The sequence below is a fragment of the Dipodomys ordii genome, unplaced genomic scaffold, assembly GCF_000151885.1.
Source record: "Dipodomys ordii isolate 6190 unplaced genomic scaffold, Dord_2.0 Scaffold106, whole genome shotgun sequence".
Lineage (NCBI taxonomy): Eukaryota > Metazoa > Chordata > Mammalia > Rodentia > Heteromyidae > Dipodomys > Dipodomys ordii.
The window spans coordinates 6,834,976-6,853,752 of record NW_012267322.1 but is presented as its reverse complement, the minus strand read 5'-3'; the positions used below and the strand labels follow the sequence as shown (position 1 = coordinate 6,853,752).

The 18,777-nt window shown below is 48.1% G+C and overlaps 1 protein-coding gene across 2 annotated transcripts in view; it reads right to left on the bottom strand.

The window, feature by feature from the left end:
- Positions 1–15,958, bottom strand: part of Slc6a2 (solute carrier family 6 (neurotransmitter transporter), member 2) — a 40,155-nt gene extending 24,197 nt beyond the window's left edge. The window contains exons 1-4 of one of the 2 annotated variants that reach the window (XM_013027911.1): positions 15,930–15,958; positions 15,120–15,445; positions 3,731–3,862; positions 1,418–1,655 (exon numbers count right to left, since the gene is read on the bottom strand). In XM_013027911.1, the coding sequence (XP_012883365.1) occupies positions 1,418–1,655; positions 3,731–3,862; positions 15,120–15,393 (644 nt within the window). In that variant the 5' untranslated portion in view covers positions 15,394–15,445; positions 15,930–15,958. Of the gene's footprint in view, positions 1–1,417; positions 1,656–3,730; positions 3,863–15,119; positions 15,590–15,929 lie in introns of those variants that run through there. The other variant, XM_013027910.1, reaches the window with a different exon arrangement.
- Positions 15,959–18,777: the final 2,819 nt, after the last annotated feature.

Genomic DNA, 18,777 nt, shown 5'->3' with positions numbered 1-18,777 from the left:
ATATATATATATATATATATATATATATATATATATATATATAATGTGAGAACAGGAGTTGCTAGAACTCAAGAAAAATCATGCTTTTTTCCTCCAGGAGTGGATAAAGGGAAAGGCATACAAGCAATGATTTGAATTGGCAGTGTCTCTGCCCCTCATCCCTGACCAAACTCCTTGTCCAAACCATGTTCCTAAAACAGGAGGGCCTGAAACCTCAACCCATGAGCATTCCAACATTTTGGGAATCTTCTGAGGCCATGCTCTACAGAAGAAGGTTAAAGGAGGTTGTCGAGTTTCCATGATGGGTGACAGGGAGCTGTCACCCAGACTACTGCAGGCATGTTGTTGAGACGGGACTGCAATGACTAAGTTAGGGGTCCTCAGTGTTAACTAAATGCTAGAATTGTGGAAGAAATGATTCCTTAAAAGTCTGCCTACCCTGGCTGCACCCAAACCAGTGAGATCTGAATCTCTATGCCCAGGATCCAGGCATCAGTGGGGTTTAAAGCTCCTATGGTGATTTTGCTAGGCCTTGGAGCCAGACTGGCTGGGTTCAAATTCTATTCTAAACTGGATTAACTTGGGACAGGCAACTTTTTTTGTGCCTATTCCCTCATTCACAGAATAAGGACCATTTTAGACTGTGATGTTCAGGATTAGAAGAAACACTTACACAATGGCTGGGGCCCAATTTCACTTGGAGAACAATGAGTCATGATTATGACACCATGTCTGATTAATGACATCCATTTGTAAAGTCTGGAGTCCAACATGGCATGTGGGTTAGGGCCATCTTTAGGACCAGGCTTGATCCTATGTTCCAACCACAGCTCTATTTTCTACTGGCTGAGACTCCAGATGTTCCCTTGGCTGGGAAATCAGGTCCTAGATCACCTCCACAGTGAAGCCTTCCTTCCTGCTCCTGGCTTCCTCTGTTAAGCTAAAGTTCCTTCTCATCTCAGGAAGTGGCACTGTGGCTCAAGTGGTAGAGCGCTCGCCTTGAGCTGAAGAGCTGAGGGACAGCGCCCAGGCCCAGAGTTCAAGCACCATGACTGACACCCCCACATCTCCCCCCCCAAAAAAATGTTGTGTCTCATCTCATGGTTAGTTTCTTCCACATACCTGGTTTTAGCCCCTTAAGGGCAGCTGCCATCCCTGAAGTGCCCCTTATTTCTCAAAGGGCACAGGTTCTCTAACACCTTCTTGTTTCCTGTGTATTTGCTAGTGTGTTGTCTCCGCTCTCCAGCCCCATTCCAGAACCTCCAAATGCTGCTGTATCAGCCTCTAGCTCAGCAGCAGGCCTCTACATTACAAAACGCCAACTAGCGTAAGCTCCTCCTCTTTCATGGTTTGGTAAGTGCTTGAATCAGACCTGCCCAGGCCTCACTGTGCCCACAATAAGGCTCCTGTGACTTACTCATAAAACTCTGCTGCCGGGGTGAACTTATACTTGGAGTACTTGGTGTGGTTGCCCAGCACGGAGGCATTGAGGAGCTTGGGGTCGGTGCAGTTGGGGCTGTTCCAAGCATGACCACATTCAGTCCAGGGCAGGTTCAAGGTGAAGGAAGCGAAGAGGTAGTAGAGCGACCAGGCGATGATGACATTGTAGTAGAAGCCAACATAGAGAGCGATGAGGATCACAGCATAGCCCACTCCTGGTGGAAACATGGGGTCAGATTTTCCCAGGCCCAACTCCAGAGACACTTGCCCTGGGTGGATGGCTCTAACTCTACTCCCCCACCTTCTCAGCTCTTTTCCTTGGTAGCAGATTGTGAGAGCCACACTTATATTCTTGTGTGTGTGTGTGTGTGTGTGTGTGTGTGTGTGTGCGGCGCGCGCGCATGCATGTTGGTACTGGGGCTTGGACTCAGGGCCCAGGTGCTGTCTCTTAGTGTTTTCTCTCAAGGCTGATGCTCTACCACCTGAGCCACAGTTCTACTTCTGGTTTTCTGATGGTTAACTAGAGATAACAGTCTCACAGACTTTCCTTCCCTGGCTGGCTTTTAAACTTTGATCTTTCGATCTCAGCCTTCTAAAGAGATAGGATTATAAGCAGGAGGCTCCAGCACCTAGCTTTCATTCATATTCTATGGGCACTAACCATCCCTTGAACAAGGGCTCTCTCTTACCCCTGTCATCCCCTCTGCCAGATTAGCAGCCAAGCTGGAAAGCACCAGGCCCTTAATGCCACCCTGAGAGCTGCAGTGTGAGCATCCTGACCCCTCAGCAGGAGGACACTGAGATGCATTTCACATTCTCTATCCTTTCTGGTCCAATGACGCACTCTTTATGGGCTGCCACCTCCTCTTTAACTGATGCTCCTAGCGCCACTTTCCCCAAAAACTTAAGACTTTGTCTCATATCTGCTTCTGGGGGACTCCCTAACTCAGCCTAGTGTATGTTTTGGGTCCTATTTCAACCACCTGTTTCTGCCAGCATATTATCTTTTGAATTGTAGCAGATCCTTCCAAGTTACTTCTTTTGCCTAGATGATTTATTGTTTTAAAAAAATCTGCTTAAGAAATTATCCTTAAGTAATTCTTAGCCCATGAGGCTAAGGGTGAAGGCATTGCTCTGCTTTCTTGACATATAATGAAGACCTGGCCAATTACAGTGCTGTTTTCTCAGGGCCACAATGACTGTTAACATAGTCATAAAAAAAAAAAACTTAAGTCCAATGAGACTTTAATAAAGTCTGAGAGTTTTAATAAAGCCATGAATATATGTACATGTATGTTTGTATATATGTGTATATATACATATATGTATACATATGTATATAGTTTGCTTATTTGTCTGTTGGTTTGTTTTGATGAGCTTGGTAGGATTTCATCCTAGAATTTCCTGATGGCCATCTGTGCTAGCAATGTAGAAGAATTTACCTGGAAGTAATGTCTCCACAGAAGAAAAGAGACTTAAGACACATAGTAGAAATTCCAGACAACATCATTCGAGCACCTAGATCAAGCTGTATTTGATCAGGCCACTGGAATTTTCTGTAAATAAGCTAATAAATTACTTTATAGTAAAACGAGCTTACATTAGATTCTGGCAATTAAACAGAAAAGATACGAATGTACATGTCTTGCAAGATTCTTGCTCCAGCCTATTCTTGTTACAGTCCTGCCAGCTGAAAAGAACCTCATGCAATTTTATTTGTCCTCATTGGCATAGCTCTCTACCTAGGGCTTAGGTGATACTGTGTCTTACTCTGTACCTTTCTTCTAGCTGTATAGGGACCAAAGAATAGCAGTTGTCATGTCTAGTTCTCGCAAATGTGTTCCAAGAGAAAGTGCAGGTGGGCTTATCTTACATTCAAATTGCAATCCCTTTATTGTGGCTGTTGTATGCAAGAACTGTGAAGCAGATTTCTATCTGAGCTTGAAAAGGTCTCATATCAATTTGTCATGTCTGCCAAGAGAACAAGAGGAGAGAGAACAGAGCTACTTGTGCTGGATACTTCTGACATCTCTGAATATTTCCCATACTTGAAAGTAGACTCTCTCTGATTCCTGATAGACCTTGAGTGGGAACTTAGGTTTTAGAGTGAGGGACACTCCAAATGCTTTCTGTGTTACTTAGGGTAGTGGGCCTTCTTGAACTTGTCAGTACCTGTGAACCGAAGAGTTGGTCTACTCCAGACCTCACTTTCACATCCGATTCTCCAGGGATATCAAGAATGGCTTTGAGAAACCCCTTCAACTCCCTGCCAGCTCCCTTGCTTTCTTACCTTTGAAGATGGGGCAGATCTTCCACACTGTGGCTGCCCCTTCCCGGTTGTACTGCCCCAGAGCCAGCTCCATGTAGAACAGTGGCATCCCAGCGATGATGAGGAACAGCGTGTATGGGATCAGGAAGGCCCCTGAACAACACAGGCAGGTATGTGTCCCTTAAAGTCTTAGCCCCATGTCCACAAGAGCTGCAGGGATTCCCATCCATCTGCTCAACTGGCCTTTGCCCAAAGAGTGTTTTGTGGTAGGTACATGGAGCTACCCAATATACTTAACCCAGGTGACAGCAGGAATTCTGGGAGTAGCACAATCATAGTCATAGTTATGAGGTTCTACAGCCAAATTAGTAAAACCTGGTTAAAGTAAAGCAAAGCTAATAAGCTTGTCTCTGGCTGACTTCTCTCCAAGTAGGATCCTAGGTGCAGTTGATTCAAATGCAGAAACTCTCCTCTTTTTTTTTTTTTTAAATTTTGTGCCAGTCTGGGGCTTGAACTCAAGATCTGGGTGTTGTTTCTGAACTGTTATTCTCAAGGCTAGTGCTCAACCACTTGAACCACAGCTTTACTTCCAGCTTTTTGGTGCTTAAATGGATATGAGAGTCTCATGGACTTTCTTGCCTGGGCTGGCTTTGAACCTCCTGAGTAGGTAGGATTATAGGCATGAGCCACTGACACTGGGAAAAAAATCTTTTCTTGTGTAAGGCAAGAAGATTAAGACCAGAGAGGGAGAGAGCGCACCCACAGTCACATATGACTGGCTTTCCTAATGTTCCTCATTGTTGGTCTCACGTGACTTTCCTGAACACGCTCTCTGGGGTCTCATAATAGCCACAAGCATATTTTTCAGTCATGGTCATTTTGTCCCCTGGATAAGGGGGTGGGGGGAAAGGGCACTGCTGGGAAAAGAAGAGAGTCAACTGTTCCTCAGACACTGTTGATAAATGACAGAAGCAGGATTCACATTCAGGTCTTTCGATCTGTGTGGCTCACCCAGTTACAGACAACTGAAGACATTCTTTGGGGCAAAGGAACAAGAGCTCTGCCCCTCTGACCATGAAAGATACCCAACCACAGCGTGGCAGAACCTCAAGGGGGCGGCGAGGCACTGGGCAGCAGCATGAGTCCCTGGGAGAACCCTGGTGAATTAGACCCAATCGGAATGGCACAGCTAGTTCTCTCTGTGCGCTGGCAGCCTAGGGTGAGGTTAATGGGCTCTGTTTCTATGAGGTGAGTCATGGAGTGCGTGCCACTTTAGCCCAGGCTGCCAAGTGTAGTAACCACAGCAAAGACCAACTCCTTTTGCTGACTCAGCCCAAGCTGAACCAAACTCCTCCCCGCCACTGACTTTTAGCTGAGATGCTGTCACCTTGGAAACCAAACACTCTGACCCACCCACACTGGGGAAGTCGGGAAACAGGGAAATAGGTGAAGATGGTAACACTAGCGATTGTAACGACAGATGCCAGCATCTCACACTTGCTGAGCCTCTACTGTGGTCCAGGCACTTTTTAGACAATGTCTCATGAGATCATCCTAAAGAGTCTACAAAGTCAAGATCTCTTCTATCTCCAACTTACAGAGGTGGAAACTGAGGCTCCATATAGGAAAAAAAAAGAGAGAGAGGAGAAAGCACGTAGCCTCCAGGGTTAAACTCACCAGGGGACTTAGTTTCTACATTTCTCCTTAGGAAGCCCATGGCTTTCAAGGACAAATCTACAATGCTGCAAGACCCAGGTCCTTCTTGAGATGGTGCCAATGGTGAGGAGTAGAGGAAATAACTGAGATGCACCCCAAGGTACCAGACAGAGCCTTAGGCAGTGGACATCTGGGAACTCACTTATACTTCCTGGAAGCTTGCAGAAGCAACACCTGTAATGGTCACTCAGAGGAGGAGAAAACTAAGTGATCTGCCCCAGTTCATCCATCTAGAAAGCCCTGGATGTAGAGTTTGAGTCTAAATCTACTTGGCTCCAGAACTCCAGACCAGTAGCCAAATACCCAAAGATTCCAGAGTATTCCAGCCAACATGAAGAATGACTCTGCATACTGTGTGGAGAGGCACCTTTTACTGGGGCTTTGGAACTAGCCGAGCCAGCTGGTATGTTGGTCAGAGGGGTACTCCAAACCCTGCTCCAGGCTGGAATTCTGTAAATGCCACAAGTCAGGCTCTCATTTCCTGCTTGATCTCTCCCTCTCCCCCACCATATCACATAGAAGACAAATCTGCATCCTTCCACATGTGTGACGGGGTTGTTGGTGATGGAGCTGACGGAGGTGGGCAGTGGGTCAGGTGAAATCAACAAGCTTCACTTCACAAGTTCTTAGTATAGGCCAAGTCGCATGTAGATTTTTACAGAAGTATCCCTTTGGAATAACTCCTGAGAGACAATGACCACCAATCCTATTTTACAGGTTAGGAAACTGAGGCTTGGAAAGATCACATGCTTGTTCATCCAGCCTGGGGTGCAGTTTGGCTTTAAACCTGAATCTCTGCCTCATGGACACCTTTTTCTTCCCACAGAGCCTGGAGCTGATCTTAGGGTCAGGAGCAGGAAGTAAGGTATCAAGAGATTCTGCTGGGCACTGGTGGCTCACGCCTATAATTCTAACTACTCAGGAAGCTTAAGATCTGAGAATCACAGTTCAAAGCCAACCCAGGCAGGAAAGTCCATGAAACTCTTATCTCCAATTAACCACCAAAAAGCCACAAGTGGAGCTGTGACTCAAGTAGTAGAGGGCTAGCCTTGAGCAAAAACTTCTTGGAACAGTGCCCAGGCCCTGAGCCCAAGCCCCAAGACTGGCACCAAAATAATAATAATAATAACAATAACAACAATAATAATAGGATTCTGCATGCCTAAAGACAGAAGCCACTGCCTGGGAATGGGGAAAGGATAAAACCAAGAGTCCTGACCCAGACCTTATTTTAAGGTTTTCCACTAGCAACTCTTCTACCACCGTGCAGGTCTGCAGAGACAGAGGACGGCTGAGCTGTCATGAAGGAGTTGGAGGTGGTGGAGGCTATCTGAGACCACTTCTTCCGAAATAGCCCTGCAGCATCTCCTTAGAAGCTAAGGCTGGATGCAAACCTCCTGGATGTCACTGCCCTGCAAGGTTCCCGACTGCCAACTGCCTCATTATGGTGGCCCTGTTATGTCTCATCTTCCACATGGCAGCCTCACACTGGACCTGAGAGTCTTAAAGGCCACAGGAGGAAAGGAGATCCTTCTTAAAGAGATTCTGGCAAATGGCCTTGAATGAATGAATGAATGAATTTTGTGAGAATACAAAAGCATTTGTCTTTTCCATGCACCTTATACAGCCAGACATCTCACCCTTAAACTCCTCACCACATGGGAGGTTTTAGAAGTCTTTGTGCAAATGCCAACTTCTCAGAAAGGAAGTCTCAGTGGTCACTAAAGTCACCAAAATGCTCACCTGGGCAAGTAGGGAATGACTTTAGGAAAAGGGAAGGGGCAGGCAAGGGTTCAGGGAATAGTGGGGTGGCCCAGGGCTGGTGGAACTATGGTCATGGAAAGACCACAGGAAGAAGAGGAAGGCATCCCGAGGCTAGTCTATTAAGGACAGGATCCCTCAAGATGTGAATTCTGGTCACACGCCAATAGATCTAAGGAGTGAAATTATACAGAGCTAGCTCTGAGCTAACACTCACTGCCTAAAGGCTTTCACCAGAGCCCAGGAAAACCTGAGTCAATGCCTAAAATACCCAGGCTTGCCCCCGCCCCTCCTCTAACACTGAGGTATAGGGTATGAGAGTGAATGTAAGAGAGAGTAGACTATTTCTCAGATCCATGATTGCCCTCAGCGGGCTTGCCCAACACTTGCAGGGTTGGGCAAGGGCATATGGAGAGATCTATGGTCCTCGTGTGGGCATAGCTCAAAATGCCAAGTCAAGCCACAACTGTTAATGAAAACATGTTCTTTCTTCCTTGTCTGACCAAGTTTTGAATGATCAGCTCTTGGAGCTCTAGGCTGCTATTTGATGGCCCAAAGGGAGTCTGACAGGCCTTGACCTCTATATCCATTCTCCTGCCCCTGGCTTCGTTAGCAGCATGAGAGGTCACTGGCATGGAACATTATACAAGAAGGAACCAAGCAGGAGGCTCTTGTACATAGGAAGGGAACATCCGCTGACTGACCAGGGAAATCCCGAGTCTGAGTACCTAGAGCATGGTGTGAGTGGGAGGCAGAATTCTGGGCCCACCAGGCCTTCCTGTCTCTGACTCATAGAGGAAGAGGAGCTGAACATTCCATTACCTGGAGCTAAGGATAAATCCGACCCCCAGTCCTGCTACTCACAGCCATGAGTCTTTGCATAAATGCACCTCCTTCACACATGAAGACAGTAATACCTGTATCATTGGTAGCTGGGATAATTCAAGATAACAGGAGTGGAGTGCTGGGCCCTTGGTAGGTGCTCTATAAATGGGAATGGTGTCCAACCATTACACCCAAGGGCTGCTAAGAAGTGCCTTTGCCCACTGAAGACAGTTGGGGCTCCTAGCTTCTCCATCCTGGGTCCAAATGTGTATGCTGGCCCCAAACAAAACAAAGGCTACCCCAAGCCACGGTTAACTCCATTCCCAAAAGGTAGTTTCCTACAGCTACTGAGAATCTCACTCTTATCCCCCTGCCCCTCCTACACACCTCCCCAGAATGAAGGACCTACTCCTCCAGTACCTTCAGAGCTAAGCTTCAGCTGCCAGCTTTGGTAATCACCTCTGCCCAAGAGTCAGTCGCCTCACACAAGGCCACAGTCCTTTATGGTAGCTGGCATCTAGTGGCCGATCACACTGAAACAAAAAGTCACAGTACTCCAGACAAGACTGAGGGACCATCCCAGTTTTAGGCAAGCCAGTGGGGCTGACTGAGACTTGAATAAATTGGCCTAGCCTTCCAGACTCTTCTGCTGGCCCACGCTGCTTACTCTCTTTCCTAAATTGTCCCATCTGTAGCCTCTACCCACTGTCTTTCTTCTGTCCTCTTTTCGGTCCTTCAGTCTATAGAGAATTAAACAAATGAAGCTTTCCTAAAGCAATATTTGTGTGCCTTTAGCACCTGAGGTAGGGTCCCCCTTGGAGTCTTTGACATCAAAAAGTTAGCTTCCATTGTTCCTTTCTGAAAGGAAATGCTCCATTCTCACAGTAAACCAAACCCAGGGTATTCAAGGTTGGCTCCATCATGTGATATTACTGAGGCAGGACAGCTGAGCTGAATAGGGCCAACTACAACCTCATCGTCCATGAGATGTACCTTCTCCTTGAGACCTTTGCTGACCCCTGAGGACGCTGCCTACTATCTTGGGGTCCCTTCAATCTCAGCTCATAGGAGTGGGGTATTATAACCCTTTGCTTCTTTCTCTGGACTTCACCAATCAGCCAGGAGCATCTACATAAGACATTTGTATTGCACAATTTCCTGGTACTACAGTAAGAAACTCTACACAGAATGATGAAAACTGGCTCTGGGGCCCCCAGGAGAAATTACTTACTCATACTCCTGAAGTCCTCCTTGCCTTCTCTGTGAGACCTGAGGGTAGCCCAGGGGCACAGGGGGGAAAACACCCACTTCCTGGGTAGATTAAACTCAGCTCATTTTTTAGAAGAAGGGGGGCAGGTTCTCATTATGTAGTAATGTTTCCTCTGCTGTCACATATGTATTTGATTTTTTACTAATAAAGCTGTGACTTGAAAGGTCCTTGAAGATTCTGGCTTCCCATCTTTCCAGCTCTGTTTGGGATTCTCAGAAGCACATTCGAATAGGACCTTATTTCCCTCACTTGGAATAGAATAACTTCAATTACAGAAGCTAAAAGGACATTAACTTTTAGGATATATCTTGTAATAAACTGGGAGCTCCCGAAGGCAGGGATTGTCTTTTGCTCTGTATTCCTGGCAGAGGAATACAGAGTAAGTGATTTTGGGTGAAAGAAACATATCTTGGCAGTGAGTCACTTGGGAGATGCAGCTAATGAAGGCCACAGGACCTTTTCCCACTTGTCCTGTGGCTTAATTGTTACTTAGGCCCTTGGGGTTTAGGATCACAGGGCAGGATGTAACATTTCTCCCCTATGAAATCTCTCATCTGGCTGGAAACAGCTTCTCTGGTCCTTTTAGCCAGCTCAGAATAACAACCCAACTCATGCTGGTGGCCCCAGATCCAGTTGCCAGGTGAGTGCCTGATTCCTGCAAAGTGTGTGCAAACCTGACAACTGGAGTATCACACCAGCTGCCTGGCTGATACAATCCACATAGCTCCACAAGCTTCAGGTACACACAGCCCTGTACAGGCTAGACAAGAAGACACTGAGTAGGGAAACCCAAGCACTCTATACCAGCCGCCACATCATACTAGTTTTGAGAGTCCTAAACATTCTAACCAAGCAAGTTTCCAGAGGCTCATGGGTACCTGCAACCCTGAAGGGGGAAGGGAAGTTGGCAGCCGGAGGCTAAGAGCCACAGCTTGTCTGGGACCCCATTCAGGAATGCTAATCCTCACCATCCAGTGAGAGATCTGTAGTAAGATAAAGTAAGGCTGTCCGATATTTGCTTCTTTACTTGCTGGTTTCTTTACGTTTGAGTATGTATCTAGTAAAAGATTGGAAGGGGACAGCATATAGTTCTCTGCTGAAAATTAACTCTCCACCCTCCTATCCTGATTTTTTAAAAAAGGTTTACATTTACAACTAAAAAGATTCAGGTACAATTTTCAACTATTCTGAAGCCAGCAAGATACACCTGACTTTAATAGTTTTTGTAGATGAAATTGTAGATGTTTTTTCTTTAGTTTAACTTATGAGAGAAGATTTATCTGATGCATTTGCTATTGACTTCCCCTTTAGTGGTTTTTGTCTCTCTTTGTTTGTCCATCTGTCTACTAATAAAATGTGAAATAATAAAAAAAAAGATGGCCAATAAAGTCCAACCTCTGACGTCTAGTTCATTGTACTGGGCTCTGGCTGCGCAGGTCAAAGTGGGACTTTGTTCCAGCCTGATTTCCTTCATCAGGCTAAATTTCAGGAAACCTGAGTCCAACATGTAGTTGATATCATTGAACAATAACATATGACACATTTTAAATATCCCCCTCCTTTTTTTAAACCACAAAGAACATGAGGCTCAGGTCAGCATGGCATGTGACTTGTCCAAGGCTACATTTATAGCCAACATTAAAGCCCAGGTCTGTCCAAGCCTAAAATCCATAGAGCTGGGCACAGGTGGCTCATGCCCTGTAATCCTAGTTACTCAAGAGGCTGAGATCTGAGCATCGTGGTTCAAAGTCAGCCCAGGCATTAAAGTCTGTGAGACTCTAATTTCCAATAATAAAACACCAGAAAACCAGAAGTGACTCTGTGGCTCAAGTGGTAGAGCACTTGCCGTGAGCTGAAGAGGTCAGGGACAGTGCCCAGGCCCAGAGTTTAAGCCCCAAGATTGACAAAACAGAACAAAACAAAAAACTCATAGAGTCACCACAAGTAATTGTGCAAAGCAGACAGTGTGGCGTGTACCAGATGGACTCAACCATGTGTGAATGGTAATTCATAGCGGCCTCTTGCCTGGCAGGAGCCAGATGTGAGCACCCAATCTAGCTGCTTGCTCCTTCCAAGAGATCAACAAAGACCAAGGTTATGGGTTCAGAGGGAAAAATCTAGAACTTGGAAAACAGCTGTGTGGCCTGGTACTGCTGACTCTTCTTTGAGACTAAATGTTCCAGAAAGTTCTGAAGAAAGCTTTTATGTTTCTGAGGAGCTTTCCCCTCCCAAAGCCACCCACAGCCTACCATCATCCCAGCAGCTGGTGCTGGGAAGATGTTAAGACAGGCTGCTATTTCTCAGTAATTCATTCAGAAAATATTAGCCAAGGGCCTACATGCTGGCACCCTCGTCATTTCAAACCACCAGTCTGGGCCAGTGCAAACAGACAGACTTGGGGAGTTTCTGTGTTAATGCTGGCACTAGGAATGCACGTAGACCCATTACGGTTAAAACAACAACAACAACAACAAAACACCAGGGCATCAGAATCTTGAGGGTCATCCAAGTTCATGTCTCTTTATGTCAAGGGCTGGGTGATATCAAAGGTCACAGAGTGTGTGGTAGATCTGGGATTGGAACTGGAGTCTTTGGACTGTTTCCACAATCGCAGAAATATCCACCTGCTTGTCTGCTCACCCACCTGTGGAGCTGAATTCAAAATAACTGGATGGGAGTTGAGCTAGAAAGATCAGTCAGGAGATCTCAGAAGAGATTACTGGGGGGGGGGGGCGTGGAACAAGGCTAGGGAAGGGGAGGAGAAAAGGAGCAAACTAACATCTCCTAGAGGTGTGAGGGGGAAATTAGAGAAGAGGCTTCTTCATAACTCCTAGATGGGGGTGGGGTGGGGGCGAGGGATGGGAACAGACTTCAGTATTAGCCCACGCCAACTATGAACATCCTAATCAGAAATGGAAATTCACTGGTATAACATCTCCTCCCCTTAGCCTAGCATTCAAGACCTCCATAGCCCAGCCCCAACTTGCCTCTCCATCCTTATCTCTCCTGATTTGCCTTTCAGCCAGCCAGCCAGCACTCCTCTCCTGAGATAATTACACACACACACACACACACACACACACACACACACACCTGCCCCAGGTGCATGCTACAACTCTCCCTATCCAGAGCCACAGAGCAACAAACAGCCACAGCCCACCACTCCTGAGTCTTCCCTAAGCCGACCCTCCCTAAGCCTTTCCAGTCCTTGTTACCTCTCCTTCCCACTCCAATGATGTCCATAAATGATGGCAGGCCCCTTCACAAAGCCCGATTCCAGGGCCAAGTTCTCCATGGGCATCACTATATCAAGCCCCCCACCACCCTCCTAAGCTGAACCCCATTATTTACACTTGACAGATGAGAAAACTGAGGCTGGGAGGGTTGCCCAGATTCACACAGTCAGAAGGCTGAACCAGGACTTCCAAGCCAAGACTAAGCTCTGTTACCAGCCCCGCCCTCAGCAGAGGCTTCATCTCCTAAGTTCCACTGTGGTCCTGTTGTGGGTACCTAGAGATCGCAGCTAACCACTGAGAGCTGGGGCCATGTGATGAATGGTACCTGTTGGGTACAAGTCTGTGGAGTACTTCTACCACATCCTTAAATCTCAGGCCTTCTCTTGGGCATTAGACATTCAAGGATTCAGTGTCTGTCCTCCATGTGTTTAGAAGACAGACGCACAAAAGATAAATTACTAAAAAAGCTTGGGAAGGGTCACTAACTCAACTACTATACCTAGGAAAGGGCCCTTCTAGCCAACTTCACCTAAAAGTTGGAACTGGTGACAGATGTGCTCAATTCGTCCCTAGGTATCCAGATGTATTGCACATAGCAATACATCTGCAAGCATGGGTGGCAATGGCCAAGTGAACAGGGCCAGTGGCAGCTCTAGAACAGAGGTCAAATTGGCCATATTGGGATGCTTTTAGATTCAACCAAATGCATAGAATAATGGAAAGAACTGGTGACAGCATGACAATGAGGACTTGGGGGGTAACTAGAGCTCCTGGCAGGTGGAAGTGGTAATTCACACAGCTAGGTGACCCCACTGAGCCAAGCACTATGCCTTACACTGAGAGGATCTGGATAGATATTAAGGATTAATGATAGAGCTCTCACTCTCTAGGGACAGTGTCTAAGGACAAGCAGTTCCTCAGACGGTCACTGAGGACATGGTGGATGTTGGATGGTATGTGCTAAGTCTCCCAATCTGTCTTCTGTGCATCATCTCTTTGCCTGCTGGAAAATACATTCTTCGCCCTTCTTGGGCTTCCGTGCCAGTATGCTCAACCCTCCCCAGAATCACTTGCAAAGGTGTAGCTTCCTAATGTGGAAATAGTTCACCTCTGGATTATAGTCCTTCCCCTTCCTCTCTATGCCCACCACCATCCTAGAGCTAGACATAGTAATGGGCCCACAAGGTAGCAAGGACCCCAGGTGAAGGGTTTTTACACAGTCTCTCCTGAAGCCGGGGTCTGCTATCCTATCTGTCTTAGAGCATCTGACAGTGACAGACTTGTCTCACAAGGTGCCTAGAGGAGACCATGGACCCCAAAGCCTCCTCTGTCAGCTCCAACTTGGATAACTTTCTTAGTGACAAAGAAAAATGCTTCCTTCCCTGGCAGCCTCTGTATATGGAAGAGCTCAGCGCCACCTGCTCTGTATGATGACCACCCTATGTAAACCTGGAGCATCATTCAACCCAAACCAAATGTCTATATGAAACAGAGCTGTGAACTCCAGCCAGAGAAGGTCCTGAGCTGACTCTAAACTGTCACCCTGCTTTCCACTGACCTCCCTTGAGTCCCAAGCCAGAGCCATTGCATGGCAGGGTATCCCAGTAGATACAGAGGTTTCCAGAGCTGGGCCGATATCCCTAAACTCATTCCAACAAGGGTGATAGAACTGGGATGGTTTGGGCATCCCAGTAGCAAAGCCCCTGAGGAAGAAGCTAAGACCTTGGAGTGCTGCATCCTGACTCCTGATGGGCTTCTTCCCAGAGGCTATATGTTATCTGGAGCCTCTCCTTCTAGGTCAGGTGGGTAATCTGGCTGCCCAGTAGGAAGAAGGAAAGAGAGCCGAGTGGCTCCCTGTCCTCTCCTGGCCTCTCCTGCCCATTCTACCCAGTAATTCAGGATCTGTGCATCTGGAAGTCTCTGGCCAGTGACTGAGGCCTCCCACTTCAAGGCCCAGACCAGATCTTGGCACTTGGAACCAGATCCTGGAAAGGCTATAGGCACTGACCACTGCGGCAAACAACCCCCCACAGGAGAGGGGAGTTCTCTCCAGCAATGGCTTCTCTACTGTCACTGATCCAGGATCTCTGTCCTCAAGAGGCAGGGGGCCTTGGTAGCTGGCCTCAGGAAATCTAAGTCCTCTGTTCTTCCTGGGTCCCTGCCCCATAACCCAGAGTACTGGATGTAGGGTCACCTTGCATCTGTCTGTCACATCCCAAACGTTTCTGGTGCTCCTTCAAGAGCCCTCTGTATCTCTACCTTCCTTCCTGCAGACCAGCAAAGGATGGAAGTTGCTCACCCAACCAGGTGCTCTGGATTTTGTCTTTATGCCTACTCATATGCCTATCACTGTCCAAGGTCCTGCCTTGATTTCCCTCTTCTGCTGGGGATTACAATCCTCCATTCTCAGTGAGCATGGCAACGTCTCTTTCTGCTCCCCAGACTTGCCCAGGAGTCGTCTCCTTCTCCTCCCGAGTGTATTTCTATTCCCGCTCCTAGCCACCTTTGGGGAACAGGTAGCTCTCCCTCTTCCAAAGGCTCAGCACACTCCCCCCCCCCCCCCCCTTCCCCCCCCCCCCCCCCCCCCCACCAACGTGCTCACCGCCACCATTCTTGTAGCAGAGGTAAGGGAAGCGCCACACATTGGCCAGGTCCACCGCAAAGCCCACCACCGACAGCAGGAAGTCGATCTTCTTGCCCCAGGTCTCCCGGGGCTGCGCGTCGCCGCCCTGGGACGCCAGGAGGCACTGGACGCCGTTGCGCTGCTTCACCAGCAGCAGCTCGGCCGTTTTGCACGCCCTTAGGGGCTGCTCGGGGTCCGAGTCCGCCCCGCTGTTCTCGGGCTGCACCTGCGGATTCATCCGTGCCAGAAGCATGGGTGCGGCTGAACAGAAGAACTTCGGTGGTACTGGGGATCACGCCGGAGCTCTACTTATAAGAAGAGAAAAGAGGCGATCACCGGAGATCCGCCCTCCCCGCCCCAACCCAGGCCCCAGCTGGGGGCACCGTGCACCAGGGTCATTAGGATCCGCACGCCAAAGGGGACTCTGGGTTTCCGGAAAAGGGAACGCGTTTTGTTGGGGGGGGTGGCGGGGGGAATTGGCATGACATTGTGCTGCGCGGGACTGAGACGGAACTCGGAAGTGGAGTCCTCCTGGGGTTCTTTGGGGTGTCTCGGTGGAAGCCCACCCGCTGCCAATCTCCCCACCCCTAAACAGCGCAATTTGGGTACATGGAGACTGAAGTTTCCCAGGGGCCAGGACAAGGCCTGGGGACAGTTTGTCACCTTCTTCCCAGATGGAGTCCTGGCCACTTCCATCAACCCCAGCAGCCTTCAGTGGGTTTTAGTTGGGGAAGCGCAGCCGGGGACCTCCAGCGCCCCAGCCGGGTCCCGCGCGCAGGGCGCACTCACGTGTCAGGCAGCAAGGGGATCCCAGGAGCTGGGCGCGGTTCGTGCGCTCTGCCAGCCTCGGGGCGCGGGACAGGGCTCCGCCGTGTGGCACTTTGGCGCAGGCAGAGGAGCTCTGGAGTCGCAGGACGGCCGGCTGGACACGGGCTGGCTGATTCTGGTCACTTCGTGGGGGGGGGGGCGGGCTGGTAATGTAGCCTGCGCCCCAGGTAACGCGCCGATTGCATTAACCCAGAGCCCAGCCCGCTCTGTCTGGAGCCTGTTAGCGCTAATGGAGACTGACAGTGTGGCCAGGGATGGGCAGGGCGGGGGCTGCGGGGCTGAGGGAGCCTGGAGGCTTGAGTTCAAATTCTTCTCTTTTCTTCCCAAGGACATCAGGCGCTCTGACCTCTGACCAGGGAATGACAGCAACAGACTACCAGAACTGGAATCTGAGTCCCCGGACAAGACTGTGGGGAGTAACAACCCCCACCTCTGTGGTACCAGAGTTGTTGACCACCTCTGCCCACTTAAACTACCTGGTCAGAGGTTCTCCATCAACAAATATGTGCTCTCTACTCCTGCCAGGACAGCAAACGGTGCCATGGTGGCCCAGAGGCAATGAGATGGTTTTGTCTGGCTGGATCCGCAGGAGGAAAGGTCACAGCTCAGTATTTTAATGTACCTCTCTTATCAGCAGCAGACTAGAAGGACATTTGTGAACCCCCTTGATGTGAGAGGCCAAAGATAGGTAGTCATATATTTTGCTCATGCAATCATTCACCCTTTTACTCCTTCTATTAGTGCACAAAACATTCAACAATTCCCAATGCCATACATGGAGTTTACATTCCATCCGGGAAGACAGGAAACAGGAAGCGTAAGAAACAGGGATGGTGGATGGGAAGGTGATACGTGCTGCTGGGGGTGGTGGGGGGTGTAAATCACGGGAAGGGAATGCCAGTGTGATTGTAGTTTGAATAGCAGAGATGACATGTGAAAACTTGAGCCACTTGGACCAGATAGTCATTCCCTCACTTAGGCAGGGATTGGATTTTTGTCTGCCAGACAGAGGCTGATGGCCTCTGTGCATGCTTCCACACAGCTGGCTAGGCAAGGAGATGGACAGTCACCACCACCCATCAGGGAGCCCCACACCAGGGTGTGAGGTCTGCTACAGTGTCAGATTATCTGATGGTGACTACAGGATTATGCAAGTTCCATAGATACTAAGTCGACAAGTAAGGGGTGTGGTAGGAGTCCCAGGAGACTTCAGAAAGCTGATGATGTCTAAGTGGGATTCATAGGAATTTGACTAAAGCCTAGCAACACTGATCTTACCATGTTTTCAACATTTCAGCCTCAGACCTACCCGAGAACCTTTACATTTGCTGTTTCCTCTGCCTGGGTTATTCAGGGTTTAGGCCAGAGACCTGAATCTAAAGTCAAAACCTAAACATTTCACTGTCACACCACCCCATTGAACCATGTGTACAATCAAAATTTGTCAACCCTTGGACAAGCTTCATGAGAGGAGAGGCCTGGTCTGCCCAGACACTGCAGCCTCCTCGTCCCCTGAAAACGTACCAGGCACCAATTAGTATGTGGAATTAATGAATGAATTGTTTAGATGTTTTTTTAACCAGTGGGGCCAATATTTCAAATGTCCTCCAGGCAAGATTCAGAGAAAAGAAGAAGGAACCCTAGAGGGTGGTATGTTTGTCTTGACCTCTGGGGACTGATGACAGGAGGCCAGAGATCAGGGAACCAGTAGAGCAAAGGTCCTGGGACAGGAGCTAGAAACTGTAGTCCCCATCCATCGAAGATGGTCTTCTTTGGACCATGGGCCATTGTGACAAGACTCAGGGGAAATTGCACCTTCACTCATCTTTCCAAGTTGCAGGTCAGGATGCTGTGGGAAGAGTCAGGGGTCCTACTGTTTGGAAGTGGAAGAGTGGAAAGGAGAAGCCAGGACTCTTGGCGTCCAACTTCTCTTTTCACCCATTATGTCTGGAGCTTCAGTATTTCAGGTGCCCTCTGTTCCTCCAGGTGGTTATGATGCCCTGAGAATTTCACCCTCTGTGTAGCCCTATGACCCATTGAAGCCCCCCCCACCATGATCCTTCCTGCCACATACTCATCACCAACTGCCACAGCTCTTTCTGGAATTCAAAGCCGATCCCTTCCTAAGTGTCTAAAACTCTACAGACACCAACACATTCCTGGGGTTTATGTGACCCTAGATTTCGCGTAATTTTGTTTTCTTCGTTATACTTCCTTATATCTGCCAACTCTTCTACAATAAGCATTTGATACTTATGCAATCAGAAAAATGCAACCCACAATTTGAAAAAAAAATCCTTTTGTTTTTCCCAGACAATCACTAAACACCGTCAACAAGACAAGATTCTGCCTTCCTACTTAATTGTATCTTCCGTCACTCCAATTCTCTCATCGCTTTCCCTAAGCTTCTTTCCCATCTCCAAAATGTGCTTAATTCTGTAACAGCATGGGAGGACAATTACTATTCTCTGAAACTTATGCTAATACTTTTAGACAACAATGAATTTTAAAAAATGCTGCTCCTGTCTTGTCTACTTCAAGAACTTATCAAATCATCTCATGTCACCTCCCCTGGGAAGCCTTCCCAGGTAACCACCTCACACAATAAGAGAAAATCCTCACTCATAAGACTTTGTACATTTATCTAGTACCATTATATGAAACAGTGCCCACTGTATCTTGCTCCAAAGACAGCATGACAGCAATGTACACAAAGCAGAGCTAGAACATCTCATTCTCAGCCTAGATTTGGTGTCTTTGGTTGGGATTATTTTATGTTGGACTCTTCCAGAAGCAGAGTCTGAAGCAA